The sequence below is a fragment of the Biomphalaria glabrata genome, chromosome 5 (genome assembly GCF_947242115.1).
Source record: "Biomphalaria glabrata chromosome 5, xgBioGlab47.1, whole genome shotgun sequence".
Lineage (NCBI taxonomy): Eukaryota > Metazoa > Mollusca > Gastropoda > Planorbidae > Biomphalaria > Biomphalaria glabrata.
In genome coordinates, this window is record NC_074715.1 from 25999511 (window position 1) to 26023469 (window position 23959).

General features: G+C 36.5%; 1 protein-coding gene across 2 annotated transcripts in view; it reads left to right on the forward strand.

Annotated features, from left to right (window-relative positions):
• Positions 1-23959, forward strand: part of LOC106061840 (dystrobrevin beta-like) — a 161790-nt gene that overhangs the window by 34381 nt on the left and 103450 nt on the right. For both annotated transcript variants that reach the window (XM_056028843.1, XM_056028844.1), the window contains 7 exons: positions 7291-7392; positions 7747-7827; positions 12048-12261; positions 18643-18728; positions 21437-21588; positions 22416-22521; positions 23763-23929. In XM_056028843.1, the coding sequence (XP_055884818.1) occupies positions 7291-7392; positions 7747-7827; positions 12048-12261; positions 18643-18728; positions 21437-21588; positions 22416-22521; positions 23763-23929 (908 nt within the window). The remainder of the gene's footprint in view (positions 1-7290; positions 7393-7746; positions 7828-12047; positions 12262-18642; positions 18729-21436; positions 21589-22415; positions 22522-23762; positions 23930-23959) is intronic.

Sequence of the window (23959 nt, forward strand, 5' to 3'; positions counted from 1 at the left end):
AAGTTTGAAAATAAAAACGTTTCACGACAAACAAAACTAATTAAATTGCCTCCCCTGTGTGTCTAGTCTTGGAGAAACTTCCCTGTTTAAGACTTATATACATATAGCCGGAAGTTTTATATAACATTGTTTCTATACAGAACATTGAAATACTGCAAACTGTTAATACGGCAATATTGTGTCATGCAATAAATTTAATTTTACTGCAAATACTGATTATATCAGCAAAAAATCGCATTAATGATTACGATTACTTAGAAAAATGTCCTCATTTAAGGTTAGCGAAAAGGCCAATGCGATGCTTTATCATGCTCACATCTGCAACATTTTAAGTTTTAATATCACTGCTTGGTATGGCAATCTGAACATTAAAAACTTCATAAAATCCTGAATGCAGCTTTAAGGTCATTGGCGAAAAACAAATCACATTTGGTCAGCATTCATAAAAAATGCTAAAAAGATGTATCTCTTTAGTGTGATGGTAACATCACAAGACACCGATAGCAAGATGTATCTCTTTAGTGTGATGGTAACATCACAAGACACCGATAGCAAGATGTATCTCTTTAGTGTGATGGTAACATCACAAGACACCGATAGCAAGATGTATCTCTTTAGTGTGATGGTAACATCACAAGACACCGATAGCAAGATGTATCTCTTTAGTGTGATGGTAACATCACAAGACACCGATAGCAAGATGTATCTCTTTAGTGTGATGGTAACATCACAAGACACCGATAGCAAGATGTATCTCTTTAGTGTGATGGTAACATCACAAGACACCGATAGCAAAGACAAACATACACAACAACTCTTGTTATCCCATGACGATCTAATCATTAAATACTATTCAACTATTTGGTCTAAACATTTTGAGTGAGTCTGGTGTGAATGTATAGTTTGCTTTTCTATAGTTACAGTGTTTTGTTTTGTTTGGTGTAATGCACACATTGTAAGACAAATTTCCTTAGGGATACTAAAAATTATCATTATTATTATAAGTGCGCATCTATATAATCATAGATATGTGAACATCAGTTCCAGGGGCGTCGCTGCGGAAGGCTGAGAACTTGGGAAGCTGCTCTTTAGATCATTGCACATCTCTTCATTGACAAATCCAATCTTAGCTCTCCAATCCTGTTTCCCCTCACGATGTTTTTCTTTCACGCCCCGCCACGGGGCGCTTCTTCCCCATGTCCACAATTTGATCAACATGGCCTGGAGGGTCATCTGTTTGAAAGCAAGGCCTGACATTTACAGCAACGAGGTTCCTACTCTCGCCCCATCCCCCTTTTTCATGTATCCCTTTGCGCGCATGAACGTGTGTGGGTTTTTAGAGTCAGTTATTTCATTGAACCCAAGAGATTGCACCAGAGAAGCAGGCTAAGCTAAGAGAAACACAGAAGCAGGCTAAGCTAAGAGAAACACAGAAACACACTCAGACACACTAATACATACATACGCACACACTCACACAGACAAATATACACATATTTAACGCTCTTAAAAACATGATAAAACACACACACACACACACATATGTCTACTGCATTTTCTCAGCAATTTCTGCGCATATTTTGTTTGTTCCAGTGTAAACTTTGATGAACAATTAAAAAACAAACAAAAATAATCAACTCAACCAAATGGCATTCCTGCTAGTTTGAGAATGAAAAGTATCAGGACTAGCTTAGGAGAGAAGTATTCTCTTCCCATGGTACATTGACATATGCAAGTTCGGATGTGCCTCTATTTGGGTACACAGAAGAAACAGAGTGTAGTCTTTCCTTGAGATTAATGCTTTCAAACTCTATTCCATAAAACAAGTAATCCAGCAATGGAAAAAGTCCCATTCACCTAAACCCCTTGTACAAAAAGAACACTAACTTGACTGACATCTAATATTATTAATGAATAAATACAGCACAGTGACGAAAGTTAGTGTTACATCCCTTAAATAGTATTGTACAAAAACATTTCTGGATTGTTTACATCAATGCTAGACTTTTCTTCAACCCTCTTCATCTTTTTCTAAATATTTCTAAAATATATTTGTCTACATCAATATCATTTTAACGTCTTCGATACTTTTTAGTCTAACAATAAACACATTCTTACACAGGCACAGTGTGACCTAACAACCCGGTCAGTTCAAAACGTCTGGCCAGCTGCTGTATGTACTGTCAAACGCGATATAAATAATAAAGTTTCCCCGAAATTCTAAATACTTTCTCCAAACTCCGAAACGTAAATAGGGTACTCGCAGAATTGAAAGAGATGTCAAAAATTGTCACTTGCATATCAAAATGTTGGGAAATCTTTCTCTTGTTTCCGAACTATCTTAAAAGCACTGTTTGTCGCAATGTGTGTTAGATTGTGCGTCAGATTGTGTGTATCTGTCACATTGTGTACGCGTCAAGTTTACTTACTCAAAGATTCAATATACTACACTGAAAAGTAAAACATGTAAAGGGAGTTAATTAGATGTGAAAAGTGATTTTTCGCTACGAGAACTATCGGTAGATAAATCATACTTTTCAGTCAATAAGTAAGCATTACAGAGCCCCCCTCCCCCCCCCCCCCCATCATGTTGAGAAAGAGGCCCAATAAACAAAAATCAATACAGTAACTAGGTGCGTTCTAAGATTCAGCACACACAACTAATTGGTGCAAGAAAAATAGAATTACGCACCACCGACACACAATGAAAGAATTTTTAAACAACTTTTTCATCTAACACTCACGACTGTCTTCTGAAACTTGCGATCACAAATTCTTTTTTGACATTCTGCATTGAATACTAAAATTTTATGTGCATATAAAAATTACAAAAATTTAAGGGCCTTGCATCCAAGCTAGCTAGACTAAGAGTTAATGACATTTTGTGAAAGTCTGAAAGTAATTCTTTTGTTGCCAAGTTGAGTACACATTTAGCCATGCAGCAAAACGTCACCAAGCTTATCAATGAAATTATACGAATTTAGGTTTTTATCAATTAATGGCAATGAAAAGACATGAAACAATATTCAGTTCTGTTTCGTAATGTTTCAAAGATATTTCATTTTTAGAGCAAAACATCTGCATAAAAGGAAAGCGAATGTTTCTTTAATGTTTTTATACATGAACCACAACCTAGCAACAGTAACTTGTTCACAAGCTCTTATGCCATGAGGTGGACCAGTGGCTCGGTAAAAAACATCCATTAGATCTGTGCTAATTGCCCATATTACATATTATATAAATATCTTCATATACTCCACATCATCTAATGACTGGCCGATTCCATTTCAAATCATGAAACATGTTGACCCATTAACGATAACTCTGTTGACACAACTAAGGGAGCCAATAAGTGGACTACAAAGTACGAGCAATGCAAAAAAGTAGATCTTAAAAACAACGCTAACATATTTTCTTAACAACCTTAAAGCTGATTGATTATTTCCCTTTCTTTGTCCCCCCCCCCTTTCCCTCTCTCTCTCTCTCTCTCTCACACACACACACATGAATACACATATACCCAAAGCCAACTCAGGAAACAAGTAAGTAGCCATTCGATTCACTCCCAACAACAAAAACAATAAACTCCACAAGAGAACAAAGTCCGACTCTGCCAAAGATAACATGAGACTAGAAAAGAGAAACATCAAGCATCTGGTGTTTATCTCTGGAAGTTGACAGTAGAAAGAACTCCACAGCAAAAGTCAGTTTTGATATGCTCATGGGAAGGACGGTGATTAGCATCCTGTCTGGCACATAGGCGTGGGCTGCATGTGGGTTTACTTAAGACGTCGCGTGGGCTTTGTATTTGCCACGGAATCGCACACCACTAAGATGTCAGCTCCCTTGCCGACACAGATCGCTGTTTGTTTCTTTCATTTAGAAATTGAAATTTATTTCTATTTCTATTTTTGAATCGATTGTATAGCTGTGTGGGTGTTTGTGTGTAAGGTGTAAATACGTTATGTATGTGTGTGTTTTATAGACTTGATGTGTGCCTGAGTTGTACTGTTGGAATGAAAGTGTTTAGTAGATCATATGACTAGGCTAAGACTTCAATTATCTTCTTAAAGTTTTCAAGTCATTCTCGGTCTTAGGCTGCAGACGCTAGTAGAATGTATTTCTGCAGCTCAGACAGCAATCGCTTGGCATCGGGGTATCGCCCCGGACTTTTCTAAATAGTTGCTAATTGGGGAGTGGGGGGGGGGGGGGAGGGGATAACGTACTTTTTTTCTCAAAGGGAGACTAAAAAGAAAACCTTGAGAGACAAAGTTATGCTCTGGGATAGTCGACAAAATGTTCAAATCAGACGAAATAAAAATATTTTAGTGAATCTTCAACTATTTTTAGATCAAAGCAGAAGATAAAGTCACGTGTCCAACACAAGATCTTTTTTTTTTCTTCTCTCGACCCAACCCCCTCCCCCCACTCACTATGGACGAGAGAGACAACGTAAATAGCTCAGAGAATCAATCAATCGGTGGCGTCTCCAGGGTGCCTCAAGCTGGAGGGGTGTAGTGCAAAACGAAATGTGAGGGTGTGGGCAGAGAATGAGTGCCACAAACAAGAGAGAGAACAATCCACAAAATAAAATAGAAATCTATCATATAGCGAGACACATCTAAAATTGATCATTTGTAATTGAAAAGTGTAGATTTCACAATAATTGTGCCATAAACAAAATTTTCACTATAAAATAAAATTAACGTCTGCTAAATAATCGAGAGGAAAAAGGGGTACAAGTGTTCTAACTCAAGGCATACACATGTTTGTATAAAGTTATCTCCGAAGGATCATCTCCCATTCTCGAGAGGCGAAATATTGTATGATGTCTCTCCATGACTCACTGTTTACCTTCTAGAGCTCATCTCGATCTCTGTCTTTTCATTGTCTGATTGTTACAATCAGTAATTGTTACAATGTGTCATTCTTACAATGTTCAATTGTTACAATGTGTAAGTGTTACAATGTGCAATTGTTACAATGTGTAAGTGTTACAATGTGTAATTGTTACAATGTGTAATTGTTACAATGTGTAATTGTTACAATGTCTAATTGTTACAATGTCTAATTGTTACAATGTCTAAACCCTAAACAAGGTCTGATCTAAAAGAACCAATAGAGAGTTACATAAATTATACTCTACCCCCCTTCCCCTTCTCTCAGTCGCACATCGTACTACATATGTGTATGACTAGTAGACTCATTCATTTCTCCTACCGAGCCTTCAAACTTTCTTAAACCTAGTAACTATCTTCATCTCTTGTTGAGTCTTTTTTTTTTCTTTCCTCTCCCCCCCCCCCCCCCATCTCTCTAAATGGTTTTGTCACCTCTCTCGTTCTGGCTTCATCTTTCTCTTCTCTTTTTCTCTTTTTCACTTTTCTCTTCAACTCTCCTTCTACTCTTCATCTCATACTCTCTTTCTTGTCTTTTTTATTTCTCTACTATCTCTTACCTTCTCCAGAACTCTCCTCTCTATATATTTCTGTCCCTTTCTCCCACTTTCTCTCTCACTCCTTTTCTCTCTTAATCTGCCTTACTTTCTATTCATTTCTCATCCTCTCTTAATCTGCCTTACTTTCTATTCATTTCTCATCCTCTCTTTTTTTTTCTCTTTTATTCTCTCTCTCTCTCTTTTGCTCTCTGTCTTATTATTTCTCTCTTTTGTTCTTTCGACCTCTCTTTTTTTCTACTCTCTCTCTCCCTCCATCCCCCTCTCTCTCTCTTATAAACCGTGCCATATTAAAGCAACTTTCACTTTGCCCTCACAGCTGTCCAATGTTTTATTCATTAGTTGCGGAGAACGAGTCCTCACCAGCAGGCAGGCGCGAGGGCGCCCTTGGGCTGACTTCCGTCCCTTCTTACTGTTCTGTTGTTCGGACACACCAGTGGGTAGAAGAGAACTTAGCTCCGCTTGGCAGTCAGTGTCGGAAAGCCGTGGGTTTTATTGGGGTGGCACTTAATATTCAAACCAACCACACTGACCAGTAACCAGGGGCGTAACTGTGCACTTCATCTAGAAATAGTAGGAACCTTTCTTGAAAGTAGGTTTCGGATTACACAATATTAAATCCTTTTGTCCGAAATTGGACACAGACTGGAATCATCAGCACTAAGGGTCAGCTTAATGTATCTAATCTTACAGGTCTTTCTACCACGGGCATAATTAGTATCACACTGACCTTTTTCTACTGGACATGGTGTCTTATCTTCCCCCACTTACATGTATATGCTATTATTAGTTCGGTATATTGAAAGCTAGACAGACAGTGTTATCTCTGAACAAAGTTTTTCTTTAGCTCCAGGGGCATCTTCCTGTTAGACCACAATCTATCAATCCTCAATCCTGTTTCATACCAATTATGCTTTCTAATAATATAAATATATAAATGTGAGATTAAAAAGAAAAAAAAATCACCATTGCGGAAACAAACAAACAAACAAACAAACAAACAAACAACAGATTACATTCCCTATAACTTGGTGTTTTTGAATTCCATATGACACATTATAAACAGACATCTTTGAATTCCATACCACACCCTGTCATTAGACGTCTTAGTATTAAATATCACACCCTGTCATTAGACGTCTTTGTATTCGATCTCACACCCTTTCATTAGACGTCTTTGTATTCGATCTTACACCCTGCCATTAGACGTCATAGTATTCTATCTTACACCCTGCCATTAGACGTCATAGTATTCTATCTTACACCCTGCCATTAGACGTCATAGTATTCGATCTTACACCCTGCCATTAGACGTCATAGTATTCTATCTTACACCCTGCCATTAGACGTCATAGTATTCTATCTTACACCCTGCCATTAGACGTCATAGTATTCGATCTTACACCCTGCCATTAGACGTCATAGTATTCGATCTTACACCCTGCCATTAGACGTCCTTGTATTCTATCTTACACCCTGTCATTAGACGTCTTTGTATTCAATACATTTGATGTATAAGATATGACACTAGGAATGAGACGTATTCATTATAATGTAATGAGTTCCAGTTTTTTTTTTCTCTGAACTGAACGTCTGCCCTAGTGATCTTGAAGATTTGTTGACTTTCTTGTTTCAACAATTTAATCTACATCTTTATATTACATCTACATCTTTATATTACATCTACATCTTTATAGTCTGAGAATTTAGAACTCATTAATGACTCCGACTTTTTCAAACACAATTCATTGAACAGGGACAAAAACGCATCTTAAAACTATTACATTTTGTTTACATTTGGAAATTGAGCTTTTTGTTTTCTTGGTATCTGGCTGCAGGCTATCTGACTGAAGATGACGCGGGTATCAGCATGTCTGTGGAAATGACGTGCACAGTTCCTAAAGCAAAGGCACAATTACGTCAGCTTATGTCTGAAATGAGTAAGTTATTTATCTAGACAACTTTCAATAGTCATTCATACATACCTAATATATAATACATTCATACGAACTGCATACATGCATTACATACATAATGCTCTAAAATTCAAACATACATTCGTAGAAACAAACCATTCATTAATACATTCATACGAACAAAAACATAAAGAAAAATATATACAATCAAACATATACCTAAAAACAAATATATAAAATACATAAATACATACAAACACACATATACATATAGAAATTTCATATATACATACATAAGTACATGCATAGGCACCAAACCAACTCACACTCTTGTACACAACTTTGATTCATGTTGTTTTTTAAAATATTATTTCAAAGGAGCCCAGAACTATGATGTCATAATTTTTGCCACGTACAGAACGGCTTGCAAGTTGAGATTTATCCAGAAACAGACTCACCGTAAGTTCACTTTTAAATTTCTTTGTTCTTTATCCCGATACTATTAATGAAAGCCTCACAATATTTGTCCTCAAGATTTAGGGTATTGTGTTCCAAAACGAGAATCTCAAACGTTTATACAAAAGTGTATGTTGGGTAATAGCTGGAGCAACATCTCCAGACACCTTTGTCTCTAACTCAACCATTAGGTTATAAAACTCATTTCATTTTTAAATCTATTCAATCGCCTGTTATTATCGACTTGTGACGAAGAGATTGTTGGCAGACTTAAGCACCTCAAGTATCAATCAGGTCATGCTGGCCAGGTGCGTGTGGAGTCAGAGTGGACCAGGTGCGATTGTTCCCATTTATGTTTGCTAAATCAACTGTTTATTCAACATACTAGATGTAACAGGTCGCAATAGGTTCCAAAAATATGTTCATACCCACACTCAAAACTTCCAAAGGAACAATAGGATAGGACAGCTAATGGGTTGCGTACCTTTTTCCAAAGGAACAATAGGATAGGACAGCTAATGGGTTGCGTACCTTTTTCCAAAGGAACAATAGGATAGGACAGCTAATGGGTTGCGTACCTTTTTCCAAAGGAACAATAGGATAGGACAGCTAATGGGTTGCGTACCTTTTTCCAAAGGAACAATAGGATAGGACAGCTAATGGGTTGCGTACCTTTTTCCAAAGGAACAATAGGATAGGACAGCTAATGGGTTGCGTACCTTTTTCCAAAGGAACAATAGGATAGGACAGCTAATGGGTTGCGTACCTTTTTCCAAAGGAACAATAGGATAGGACAGCTAATGGGTTGCGTACCTTTTTCCAAAGGAACAATAGGATAGGACAGCTAATGGGTTGCGTACCTTTTTCCAAAGGAACAATAGGATAGGACAGCTAATGGGTTGCGTACCTTTTTCCAAAGGAACAATAGGATAGGACAGCTAATGGGTTGCGTACCTTTTTCCAAAGGAACAATAGGATAGGACAGCTAATGGGTTGCGTACCTTTTTCCAAAGGAACAATAGGATAGGACAGCTAATGGGTTGCGTACCTTTTTCCAAAGGAACAATAGGATAGGACAGCTAATGGGTTGCGTACCTTTTTCCAAAGGAACAATAGGATAGGACAGCTAATGGGTTGCGTACCTTTTTCCAAAGGAACAATAGGATAGGACAGCTAATGGGTTGCGTACCTTTTTCCAAAGGAACAATAGGATAGGACAGCTAATGGGTTGCGTACCTTTTTCCAAAGGAACAATAGGATAGGACAGCTAATGGGTTGCGTACCTTTTTCCAAAGGAACAATAGGATAGGACAGCTAATGGGTTGCGTACCTTTTTCCAAAGGAACAATAGGATAGGACAGCTAATGGGTTGCGTACCTTTTTCCAAAGGAACAATAGGATAGGACAGCTAATGGGTTGCGTACCTTTTTCCAAAGGAACAATAGGATAGGATAGCTAATGGGTTGCGTACCTTGAACCCTCGTGTCGTCACAAATACCAGTCGCCCAAGAGCACTGAATACAGCTTGCATGAATACAGCTTGCATGAATACAGCTTGCATGAATACAGCTTGTATGAATACAGCTTGCATGAATACAGCTTGCATGAATACAGCTTGCATGAATACAGCTTGCATGAATACAGCTTGCATGAATACAGCTTGTATGAATACAGCTTGCATGAATACAGCTTGCATGAATACAGCTTGTATGAATACAGCTTGTATGAATACAGCTTGTATGAATACAGCTTGCATGAATACAGCTTGTATGAATACAGCTTGTATGAATACAGCTTGCATGAATACAGCTTGCATGAATACAGCTTGCATGAATACAGCTTGCATGAATACAGCTTGTATGAATACAGCTTGCATGAATACAGCTTGTATGAATACAGCTTGTATGAATACAGCTTGTATGAATACAGCTTGCATGAATACAGCTTGTATGAATACAGCTTGTATGAATACAGCTTGCATGAATACAGCTTGCATGAATACAGCTTGCATGAATACAGCTTGCATGAATACAGCTTGCATGAATACAGCTTGTATGAATACAGCTTGCATGAATACAGCTTGCATGAATACAGCTTGTATGAATACAGCTTGTATGAATACAGCTTGTATGAATACAGCTTGCATGAATACAGCTTGTATGAATACAGCTTGTATGAATACAGCTTGCATGAATACAGCTTGCATGAATACAGCTTGTATGAATACAGCTTGTATGAATACAGCTTGCATGAATACAGCTTGTATGAATACAGCTTGCATGAATACAGCTTGCATGAATACAGCTTGTATGAATACAGCTTGTATGAATACAGCTTGTATGAATACAGCTTGCATGAATACAGCTTGTATGAATACAGCTTGTATGAATACAGCTTGCATGAATACAGCTTGCATGAATACAGCTTGCATGAATACAGCTTGTATGAATACAGCTTGTATGAATACAGCTTGCATGAATACAGCTTGCATGAATACAGCTTGCATGAATACAGCTTGTATGAATACAGCTTGTATGAATACAGCTTGCATGAATACAGCTTGTATGAATACAGCTTGTATGAATACAGCTTGCATGAATACAGCTTGTATGAATACAGCTTGTATGAATACAGCTTGCATGAATACAGCTTGTATGAATACAGCTTGCATGAATACAGCTTGCATGAATACAGCTTGCATGAATACAGCTTGCATGAATACAGCTTGCATGAATACAGCTTGTATGAATACAGCTTGCATGAATACAGCTTGCATGAATACAGCTTAGACTTGCTGATCTAGCTGATATGTTCTACACAACTTTAACAGGTTTATTTCGATTAGAATAGAATCAATTAAAACAATTATTTGGTGCACCGCAGACATAGTTTCAATGGAACTCATGAAATAGCAAAGATTAAGTAGAGATTGCCAGTTGGTTTAATAGTGGAGAAGAAAAACTGTCCATTGTACATAGTTTCACATATCTCAAAGCTGTCCATTGTACATAGTTTCACATATCTCAAAGCTGTCCATTGTACATAGTTTCACATATCTCAAAGCAGTCCACTGTACATAGTTTCATATATCTCAAAGCTGTCAATTGTACATAGTTTCACATATCTCAAAGCTGTCAATTGTACATAGTTTCATATATCTCAAAGCTGTCCGTTGTACATATTTTCACATATCTCAAAGCTGTCAATTGTACATAGTTTCACATATCTCAACGCTGTCCGTTGTACATAGTTTCACATATCTCAAAGCTGTCGTTTCATGCCAAACGTACCAGACCTGAATCTTAGTGGCCAGAATCGCAGAGTTAGCAACACTTGAAGCTCAAGACAATGTAAAAAAAAATATAAACAAAAACTTGTACCAAAAAATAATCAGATTGATGCGCTCCCTGCGACATTGCTGTACATTTGTGAATGTTGAACTCAACTGCAGAATTAGAGAGAAGGATTCTAGCCATGGAATCGAGATACTTTCAAAGGATTCCGTGTATCACCAACAAATACCGCATCACAAACGAGAAAATCCGAAACAGGATCACGATTGGGCCCAAAGATGACCGTCTGACCATCGTCAAAAAAAACGCAAACTAAGACTGTACGGCCGTATCACAAGGCCCGCAATGATAGAACAGTTCCAAGAAGTCGGACACCAGACTATGTGAAAGAAAGAGACTGTCAAAAGACAGAGAGGAATGGAGGGAGACTGTCGACAGATCAATTCTGGTGCCCCAACTGTCCAACAGAGTCAAGGAGAGGTGAAGGTGAAGGTGAAGGTGAATCGCTGTGTGAATGTGACGTTGCTGACTTGTCTTTATTTAAAAAAAAAACTTTTTGTAATTCCAGCGACCAAAAAAACTAAATGTTTTATTGACAAAAAGATCTCACACTAAATCTCGGAGAATGTTTCTCTTGTCATGTTTCAACTGTTTCAGCATTTCAAAAAACAAACAGGTTGTGCTGGGTAGAATCAGTATTGTCTTGTATATTTTTTTTTGGGACAAAAGTATGTTATTCAGGCTTATGTAGGTGCATATCACTACAACAGATGATCTTTATATCACCAGCTCCCTTGAGCGAACATTTTCCTTTCATTTTAGAAAACTTAGAGCTTGATGAGAACAGAAATTGGAACTTTTGAATTAACGTGAGAACCACTTATTGCAATTTTATTAACTAACGTGACACTAATTTATTGCAATTTCCAGTCTATCAGATTGACATTTGGAACATGATTGAAGCGTTCAGGGAGAATCAACTTCACACCCTGGACCCACACAGCGAGATCGACACCCCTAGGCTCGAGTCCGTGCTGCACACAGCATTCGGGCAGCTGAACAAGCGACTGCCCCAGGCTCAGGCTGTGCATGTGGACAGATGTGTCAGCCTGACCTTAAATTGGCTGATGTCGGCATATGACAGGTTTGATAAGCTAGCTGCTATTAGGTAGATTAGATCAGTCTGCTAAACTAAACAAAACAAATTTGTGGTGTTATCTTCCCTGAAGAATTCGTTACTTTGTTTTCTGGTTGTGGTCAGAGCACATTGTGTACAACACACGTAGCCAACATTACACAGCATTTGTACAACACACGTAGCCAACATTACACAGCATTTGTACAACACACGTAGCCAACATTACACAGAATTTGTGTCTGCGTGCAGTGACTATAATAAAATAAAATGTTAGACCTAAACTTTCTGGGGCCCCTTTTTCTAAGAATGAAATTGAGCTTAAAATTTTAAAGATTTATCTGGTCACTGTTGAAATACGAATACTTATCTGGCCACTATTACGGTACAAAAACTTAACTGGCCATTTATTAAGGTTCAAAAACTTACCTGGCCATGTCCAAAATCAATGCAAGTCAAGATATGATTTTCCTATTGTGCTAAAGTTTGTGTAAATGTAATTTTTTTTTTTTTAAAGCATATAACACTTTTTATTTTGTGAAGAAAAACTGAACACTTTTTTTTCCAGGAGATTTTCCAAAGAAAATGTCCAAAGTCCAAGGATTGTTTATTTTGAACGAATTAAAATCTAGGTCTTGAAGTTCAGACATTCGAGAGAGATTTAGAAAGTGGGATGTGCACTTCCGGTCTCTCTGGAAATCAATTTCCTACAGACGAGAGAGAGAGAGAGAGAGAGAGAGAGAGAGAGAAGGGGGTGAGGGGGATGAAATAAAATAAAAGCAGAGAGAGGTATTCTGATATAATAAATAAAAAGTTCCTACAGCTAATGCATTATCAGAACTAAAAGTTTCAATAAGTGTACTGTAGAATACCAGCATTATCATTGCCTACCTCAGGTTAGAATCAGATGTCAAAGAACCCAATACTTCCTATAGATGAATGAAGAAACACCTTTCAGAAATGTGTAATGCTACTTTCCTCCCCCCCCCCCCCTTTTTTTTTTCTGAGTTAAACAAATTTTGTTTGTGTAAGAGTTAAGAGTGGAATATATATATATATATATATAAAGCTAGGTTCATTGTTAATTAATGCGAGTGCATCGCCCTTGCTAAATTTTATGGGGTAAAACTGTTCGGAGTTAACCACCTTAGTTTACCTAGCAACGGAAAACAGATGTCGACCTATTATTAAATTCAGATCATGCTAGGTGCACAATTGTGTACAATCAATTTGTTTGACTGCAATCTGAAGTGGATCAAACACATTTTGTTGCAATCTGAAGTGGATCAAACACATTTTGTTGCAATCTGAAGTGGATCAAACACATTTTGTTGCAATCTGAAGTGGATCAAACACATTTTGTTACAATCTGAAGTGGATCAAACACATTTTGTTACAATCTGAAGTGGATCAAACACATTTTGTTACAATCTGAAGTGGATCAAACACATTTTGTTACAATCTGAAGTGGATCAAACACATTTTGTTACAATCTGAAGTGGATCAAACACATTTTGTTACAATCTGAAGTGGATCAAACACATTTTGTTACAATCTGAAGTGGATCAAACACATTTTGTTACAATCTGAAGTGGATCAAACACATTTTGTTGCAATCTGAAGTGGATCAAACACATTTTGTTGCAATCTGAAGTGGATCAAACACATTTTGTTACAATCTGAAGTGGATCAAACACATTTTGTTGCAATCTGAAGTGGATCAAACACATTTTGTTGCAATCTGAAGTGGATCAAACACATTTTGTTGCAATCTGAAGTGGATCAAACACATTTTGTTGCAATCTGAAGTGGATCAAACACATTTTGTTGCAATCTGAAGTGGATCAAACACATTTTGTTGCAATCTGAAGTGGATCAAACACATTTTGTTGCAATCTGAAGTGGATCAAACACATTTTGTTACAACCTGAAGTGGATCAAACACATTTTGTTGCAACCTGAAGTGGATCAAACACATTTTGTTACAATCTGAAGTGGATCAAACACATTTTGTTGCAATCTGAAGTGGATCAAACACATTTTGTTGCAATCTGAAGTGGATCAAACACATTTTGTTGCAATCTGAAGTGGATCAAACACATTTTGTTGCAATCTGAAGTGGATCAAACACATTTTGTTGCAATCTGAAGTGGATCAAACACATTTTGTTGCAATCTGAAGTGGATCAAACACATTTTGTTACAACCTGAAGTGGATCAAACACATTTTGTTGCAACCTGAAGTGGATCAAACACATTTTGTTACAATCTGAAGTGGATCAAACACATTTTGTTGCAATCTGAAGTGGATCAAACACATTTTGTTGCAATCTGAAGTGGATCAAACACATTTTGTTGCAATCTGAAGTGGATCAAACACATTTTGTTGCAATCTGAAGTGGATCAAACACATTTTGTTGCAATCTGAAGTGGATCAAACACATTTTGTTGCAATCTGAAGTGGATCAAACACATTTTGTTACAATCTGAAGTGGATCAAACACATTTTGTTGCAATCTGAAGTGGATCAAACACATTTTGTTACAATCTGAAGTGGATCAAACACATTTTGTTGCAATCTGAAGTGGATCAAACACATTTTGTTGCAATCTGAAGTGGATCAAACACATTTTGTTGCAATCTGAAGTGGATCAAACACATTTTGTTACAACCTGAAGTGGATCAAACACATTTTGTTGCAACCTGAAGTGGATCAAACACATTTTGTTACAATCTGAAGTGGATCAAACACATTTTGTTGCAACCTGAAGTGGATCAAACACATTTTGTTGCAATCTGAAGTGGATCAAACACATTTTGTTGCAATCTGAAGTGGATCAAACACATTTTGTTGCAATCTGAAGTGGATCAAACACATTTTGTTGCAATCTGAAGTGGATCAAACACATTTTGTTGCAATCTGAAGTGGATCAAACACATTTTGTTACAATCTGAAGTGGATCAAACACATTTTGTTGCAATCTGAAGTGGATCAAACACATTTTGTTGCAATCTGAAGTGGATCAAACACATTTTGTTACAGTCTGAATTGGATCAAACACATTTTGTTGCAATCTGAAGTGGATCAAACACATTTTGTTGCAATCTGAAGTGGATCAAACACATTTTGTTGCAATCTGAAGTGGATCAAACACATTTTGTTGCAATCTGAAGTGGATCAAACACATTTTGTTACAATCTGAAGTGGATCAAACACATTTTGTTGCAATCTGAAGTGGATCAAACACATTTTGTTAGCGTTTAAACTGGAATAAGGAAATAAAGGGGACCTAATTTGTTCTTCTGTTGACAAGTTCCTAGAGCTCTTTATCCATAATCTCTTCCCAATCTCTCTCTCTCTCTCTCTCTCTATCTCTCTCTTTCTCTCTAACACACACACACACACTCTCTCTCTCACTTTCTGTCTTTCTCCCATTTAATCCATAAATTTGCTTTTTACTTTTAAGGGTTACTACTGCTCCGTTGAAACCGCTACACAATAAATAAGTAGATAAAATTGACTATAAACTAAAGACTATGTCCCGTTTGGAAAAGTTCTCCAAGTATCCATAACCATTCATTGTTTAATTCCATTTTTATTGAGAGTTAGGAACAATTTCTCATTGTAATGTGATGCCATATTGACCAATAGCTTCTCAGTTGTCAGCATTTCTCATTGTATTGTGATGCCATATTGACCAATAGCTTCTCAGTTGTCAGCATTTCTCATTGTATTGTGATGCCATATTGACCAATAGCTTCTCAGTTGTCAGCATTTCTCATTGTAATGTGATGCCCTATACTCTAAGACACTATCTACTGTTTAGTATTAAGACATCTTCGCCCCCTCCCGCCAATCTAAAATTATAATTATAGTATCCTAGAAGAGAGAGTTGCTGCCCTTTAAAAACAAACAGAACTATTATTTATTATCCAGGCCATGTAGTTTGATTGTTTTGTAGCTGTCAACAGTGCTAAGTCTAGTGATTGTTTTGTAGCTGTCAACAGTGCTAAGTCTAGTGATTGTTTTGTAGCTGTCAACAGTGCTAAGTCTAGTGATTGTTTTGTAGCTGTCAACAGTGCTAAGTCTAGTGATTGTTTTGTAGCTGTCAACAGTGCTAAGTCTAGTGATTGTTTTGTAGCTGTCAACAGTGCTAAGTCTAGTGATTGTTTTGTAGCTGTCAACAGTGCTAAGTCTAGTGATTGTTTTGTAGCTGTCAACAGTGCTAAGTCTAGTGATTGTTTTGTAGCTGTCAACAGTGCTAAGTCTAGTGATTGTTTTGTAGCTGTCAACAGTGCTAAGTCTAGTGATGTTTTGTAGCTGTCAACAGTGCTAAGTCTAGTGATGTTTTGTAGCTGTCAACAGTGCTAAGTCTAGTGATTGTTTTGTAGCTGTCAACAGTGCTAAGTCTAGTGATTTTTTGTAGCTGTCAACAGTGCTAAGTCTAGTGATTGTTTTGTAGCTGTCAACAGTGCTAAGTCTAGTGATTGTTTTGTAGCTGTCAACAGTGCTAAGTCTAGTGATTGTTTTGTAGCTGTCAACAGTGCTAAGTCTAGTGATGTTTTGTAGCTGTCAACAGTGCTAAGTCTAGTGATGTTTTGTAGCTGTCAACAGTGCTAAGTCTAGTGATTGTTTTGTAGCTGTCAACAGTGCTAAGTCTAGTGATTGTTTTGTAGCTGTCAACAGTGCTAAGTCTAGTGATTGTTTTGTAGCTGTCAACAGTGCTAAGTCTAGTGATTGTTTTGTAGCTGTCAACAGTGCTAAGTCTAGTGATTGTTTTGTAGCTGTCAACAGTGCTAAGTCTAGTGATGTTTTGATCTTTGACTTCATGCTTTCTTTAGGCTAAACAATCTTTTGCAACAAAGATTAATGAGAATTTTATATACACGTTTAGTCTTGTTGGTTTACACGTTAGTGGTAGGCCTCCACCGACCTGTTCATTAGTGAATTAACATCTATTCCACATACTTCATTTCACTTTACACTAATTTAGCTGCTTACATGCTACCTACCATACACCAGTTAATTACTACGTCTGTTGAACTGGTGCATACTTCTGATCATACCTGCAATAGTCTACTTACTTATATTCGTTACATATAAAGTTGTCAGCTTTTAAACTTATACATTGGGCCTAAAAAAATAATTTAAAATAATAGATTAGATTTGGACTGGATGCGAACTGCGTTGAAGACATTTATCTAATGTAGTTGATTAGATTTGGACTGGATGCGAACTGCGTTGAAGACATTTATCTAATGTAGTTGATTAGATTTGGACTGGATGCGAACTGCGTGTTGAAGACATTTATCTAATGTAGTTGATTAGATTTGGACTGGATGCGAACTGCGTGTTGAAGACATTTATCTAATGTAGTTGATTAGATTTGGACTGGATGCGAACTGCGTGTTGAAGACATTTATCTAATGTAGTTGATTAGATTTGGACTGGATGCGAACTGCGTTGAAGACCTTTATCTAATGTAGTTGATTAGATTTGGACTGGATGCGAACTGCGTTGAAGACATTTATATAATGTAGTTGATTAGATTTGGACTGGATGCGAACTGCGTTGAAGACATTTATATAATGTAGTTGATTAGATTTGGACTGGATGCGAACTGCGTGTTGAAGACATTTATCTAATGTAGTTGATTAGATTTGGACTGGATGCGAACTGCGTGTTGAAGACATTTATCTAATGTAGTTGATTAGATTTGGACTGGATGAGAACTGCGTGTTGAAGACATTTATCTAATGTAGTTGATTAGATTTGGACTGGATGCGAACTGCGTTGAAGACATTTATCTAATGTAGTTGATTAGATTTGGACTGGATGCGAACTGCGTTGAAGACATTTATATAATGTAGTTGATTAGATTTGGACTGGATGAGAACTGCGTTGAAGACATTTATATAATGTAGTTGATTAGATTTGGACTGGATGCGAACTGCGTTGAAGACATTTATCTAATGTAGTTGATTAGATTTGGACTGGATGCGAACTGCGTGTTGAAGACATTTATCTAATGTAGTTGATTAGATTTGGACTGGATGCGAACTGCGTGTTGAAGACATTTATATAATGTAGTTGATTAGATTTGGACTGGATGCGAACTGCGTGTTGAAGACATTTATCTAATGTAGTTGATTAGATTTGGACTGGATGCGAACTGCGTTGAAGACATTTATCTAATGTAGTTGATTAGATTTGGACTGGATGCGAACTGCGTTGAAGACATTTATCTAATGTAGTTGATTAGATTTGGACTGGATGCGAACTGCGTTGAAGACATTTATATAATGTAGTTGATTAGATCTTGAGTTTAGTTTGAAATACAAAACGAACGTTTTCTTGATTTTGTTCGTTTTTTATTTCTGCCCCTCTCAGAGAATCTACAGGACATATACGTGCATTGGCTGTGAAGGTCGCGCTTTCTCACCTGTCTTCAGGTAAACTGGTGGACAAGCTACGATGTAAGTAAAAAGGGGTTTCTAATAGTTAGTTTTAGTGGACACCAGTCAGTTACATGATCAGTTCTTGGCTTAACCTATATTACAATAAGTTCTAATGGACACTAGAAATTGAAATGATCAGTTCTTAGCTTATAATAGATTAAACAACACATTAGATCTCTTCTTAACCAACAGACCTGGATTAGTAGTTGATTATAATATTATCCCTGGTCTATCAGACCATGAAATCATAAAAATAAATAAATAAAAGCAGTAGCCAATACAAAACCCAAAAGAAAAATCTTACTCTGGAATAAATGTAACCTAACACAACTACATCAAGCTGCATTAAACTTTCAACAAACATTCTTATTAGAAAAAGACATTAACCAACCAGTCGATGACCTCTGGAATTTCATTAAAAATCATCTGAAAAGCATTATAGAAAATCATATACCAACTAAATACAAATTAAACAAAATAAATAAATGCTGGTTTAACAATAGACTAAAGAAGCTTTGTAAACAGAAGGAAAACCTATATAGAAAATTTAAAGAAACTAAGGCAGAAAGAGTTTACAAAAAGTATATAAAAATTAAACACCTAACCCAAAAAGTAAGCAGACAGCTGCAGAGTGAATACATAAACAATGTAATATCTAAAGATAACAAAAACCTATGGTCATACATTAAGTCTAAGAAAATGAAAACAACAGGCATAGCGCCATTAAAAGATGAACATAACATAATACATAATGATAATGAAACTAAAGCAAACATCCTAAACAAATACTTTGCATCAGCAATCTCAGCCCCAGGAGACAAAGACATATTACTTAATTTGAACCAAGTAGACAACATAGAAGATATAGTAGTACAAGAAAATGGAATTCAAAAACTATTAGCCAACACCAAACCAAATAAAGCGTCTGGACCTGATGGTATTCCAGCTAGATTACTCAAAGAACTAAGCAATGCGCTAGCCCCAGTGTTCAAAATACTCTTTCAGGCAGCGCTTAATCAGGGCAGAGTACCAAAGGACTGGAAAGAAGCTAATGTCACCCCCCTATTTAAAAAAGGAGAAAAATCTGACCAAGGAAACTACAGACCAGTATCACTTACCAGCATCACATGTAAAATCCTAGAACACATACTATGTAGCAACATCATAAACCACTTAGACAAACATAATGTCCTCACCCCATAACAACATGGCTTTAGGAAATATAGATCATGTGAAACACAACTAATAGGACTAATTGATGACTTTTCAAAAGGTTTACATAATAGTGAGAAATAGATGCTATCTTACTAGATTTTTCCAAGGCTTTTGACAAAGTTCACCACCATAGTTTGCTTAAAAAATTAAAATATTTCGGCATTAATGGACCATTGCATCAGTGGATTAAGGATTTTCTGATAGGGAGAGAACAAACTGTAATAATAAATGGTTCTAAATCAACACCAATAACAGTAAACTCAAGGAACAGTCTTAGGTCCACTACTATTTTTAATTTACATAAATGATTTACCAAATTGCATTACTTCAGTAACAAAAGTCAGATTATTTGCAGATGATTGCATAATATATAGAACAATAAAAACAACACAAGACACAGATATTTTACAAAGAGAATTAGATGAATTACAGAAATGGGAATCAAATTGGAGCAAGTCTTTCCACCCAGAAAAATGTCAGTTGTTAAGAGTAACAAAAAAACTTAAAACAAATTAATTCCACTTATCTTATTCATGGCAAACCAGTAACACAGACTAAAAACGCAAAATACCTAGGTATTATAATAAATGAAAAACTGTCATGGAATCCACATATTGATGAAACTATAAAAAAAAAATCAAACAAAGCATTAGGGTTATGAAAAGAAATTTCTATAAATGAAATAAGAACATATAACTGAAATGTTATTTAACCTTGGTTAGGCCAATAATAGAATATGCATCCTCCGTTTGGGACCCCTCAACTCAAGAAAACATTAAGAAACTGGAACAGACACAAAATAGAACAGTGAGATTCATAACAAACGAATATTCACATTTGACTAACACCTTTAGTAAAATCACTAAATTTAGAAAGCCTTCAGAACAGAAGACTCAAAAGTAAAGATACATAAAACACTGAACCATAATCTTCAAATACAAAAACAAAATTATAATAAAATACTCTGAAAGTCATAAAGATAAAGGCACATTCCTCGTCCCATATGCTAGGACAAATTTGTACAAATACTCCTTCTTCCCTAGTGCTATTTGAGCATGGAATGGGTTGCCTAAGCTAGCCAGGAAAACCAGTGACTTGGCAGAATTTAAGTCATTGGTTAATATGCATGACTAAATGCATGACACGTAGGACGTAATCATCTTCTTTTTTGAAGTAACATCTGTATTATATAAGATAAGATAAGATAATACTTTTAGTTCTACTGGACACTGGGTCAGACACATGATCAGCTCTTGATTTCTTTTTATACTGCTATATTGGAATGGACACATGCACTTTATCTTTATCACCCATAATAAATAATAAGTATTTTAAAATGTTATTAAAATGTTATATAAAAAAACACATTCTGATTCTTTATCTATTAATAAAAAAAACGAATTGTTTTTATCAAATTATTAATGTTTCTAAACAAAAATTTTGTAACTATCAGGTTCCTGTTTAATGATTTCAATTATTCGATTAAACTTTTTTTTTTTAAATCCCACCAGATATATTTACACTGATATCAGATTCATCAGGTCACATGATCAGGTCACGCTTCGATGAGTATCTTCGTGACCTGTTGCTCCTGCCTGCTGCAGTTTATGAGGGGACGTCATTCCGCTACTCTGAAGAAGCTTCCAGAACATTCTTTGATTCAGTATGTCAACATGGTTGATTTTTACAGATGTATTTGTATTAATTATGCGAGTTCCCCCAATAAAAGATTACAATGATAATATTATGAGGCCTTCAATAAAAGATTTCAATGTTAATATTGCGAGGTGCCCAATAAACTATCATAAGATTGCGAGGTTACATACAAGTTTTCCTTTTTGTGAGAAGATAACTAGTAATACACACATACGCGCACGCACACACACACACATGCGCACGCACGCGCACACACACACACACACATATACATACATACATATATATATATACACACACACATATCTATATGAAAAGTTTCCCATTATGTTGAGAAGATAGCCTTCACGAAGAGCCTTATTAGATTCAATGTTTGCAAAGCTTATATCAGTCTGTCTGTCTGTCTTGTACAATTACTGCACACGTAATTTCTACCACACCCATTCTCGGATCAAGTTGAACCCTTACATAATTATTTACTGAACCTGACAAACAATAATTGAATCGAAAAAATTAATCAATTTGTTAATTAATTATTGGTAATCTATTACTTTGTTTGGTATCCGAAAAGGGAAATAAATGCTACTTATTGAGTTAAGTTTAAGCTGTTTTTTTTTAAAGATCTTTAAAAATATTCATAAGAGTTCTACCGCCATGTTCTGTTTCTGAAAGGAATGTTAGTTTAGTAATTAGTTGATTACCTGGGTTCCTCAAAGTTGGCAATGTTTTAGAAATAAAGGCTTTTAAATTTCTTATTCCATCCTTCTAGTTTGACTGAGTTGGCAGGCGACGAGGCATACCTATATCTTAGTTTTACTTCCCTTGTCTTTTTAGAACCCAGTTACAGTAAATGACTTTCTGTCAGTAATGATGACTATACCAGGTCGTCAGTGTCTGATGTGGTTACCTGCTCTTAACAGAATGGCCCATGTAGAAAATGGTAAGTCTTCAATAGCAACATAATTATTTCTGTGTTATCCCCCTTTGATAAAAGAAAATGAATGTGTTTATTTTTCACATTTCGTTTGAAAATGTAGATTTTTTACTTAAAAAAAAAAGTGAATGTGAAGTCAGATTAAAAATTGAAGTAATCTCTGTCAAGTTAAGTGTTAATTTGACTTACAGAATTTTGTAAAATAGACATCACTCAATTAAATGGCGCCCACACATCTATTTACAAGTGTATAACAGTCACTATAAACTAGTATAAACCATTAAACAAAAACAATCAGTACTGTCAGATTGCGCGCTCTCTCTCTCTCTCTCTCTATCGTTTTCTACAAAGGCTTGAAATAAGAATTTTTTATTGCGAGAAATCGATTGGAGGGAAACCATCGCCTTGTGTGTCCTGTATCTAGTAACTCGCAAACCTTTGTCCCACCCATCAAGCTCCTCCTCACGTTGTCGCACGCTAAGATAGTAACCGTCCATCGCTAAAATATGGGGGTATATTGTAGTAATATGAAGGACTCCCTTGTGGAGCTTGATCCCCAGCCTTGCCAGGGCAAGAGGAATCGGGCTGTGGAACTCTAAATAAATATGATCCTATTCGGACTGAGGGTCGGTGAAAAGATAATCTTTCATTCCTTGCCACTGGGAGAAATTCCTTCCTTTGGGCAAGGGTCTCAAGGACCTTTAGCCTAATTCCTTAAGTACACTTGAGAAAGCTAGTGGGGAGGGCAAAGGAGTTTCCAGCAGCCCATAAGCCACGATGTGTAGGAAGTGACAGAGTGGGTCTACAATGAACATTGAAATAAGTACTTTCTAGTCTATGACCTCATAACACACACACACACACACACACACGGAGAACATTGAAATAAGTACTTTCTAGTCTATGACCTCATAACACACACACACACACACGGAGAACATTGAAATAAGTACTTTCTAGTCTATGACTTCATAACACACACACACACACACACGGAGAACATTGAAAGAAGTACTTTCTAGTCTATGACTTCATAACACACACACACGGAGAACATTGAAATAAGTACTTTCTAGTCTATGACCTCATAACACACACACACACACACACACACACGGAGAACAAGAATGTTTTTCTCATTGCTTCCCCCAAGGGAGCTAATTCTTCTTTCTAGTTGAAACTGGGAAGCAGTCGTGACAATAAAATGATCCTTGAAGAATGTATCTCTTATTTTATCTCTGTCTCAGTCATCCATCCAGTTCAGTGTGAGGCATGCCGGAAAACTTCCATCGCTGGCTTCCGCTACAAATGTCGGCGCTGCTGTAATTATAATTTATGCCAGGACTGTTTCTGGAGAGGGAAGACCTCGGGTAACCATAGCAACGATCATGACATGAAGGAACATACATCCTACGTAAGTCTTTTAGATCTTTTAAAGAGCATA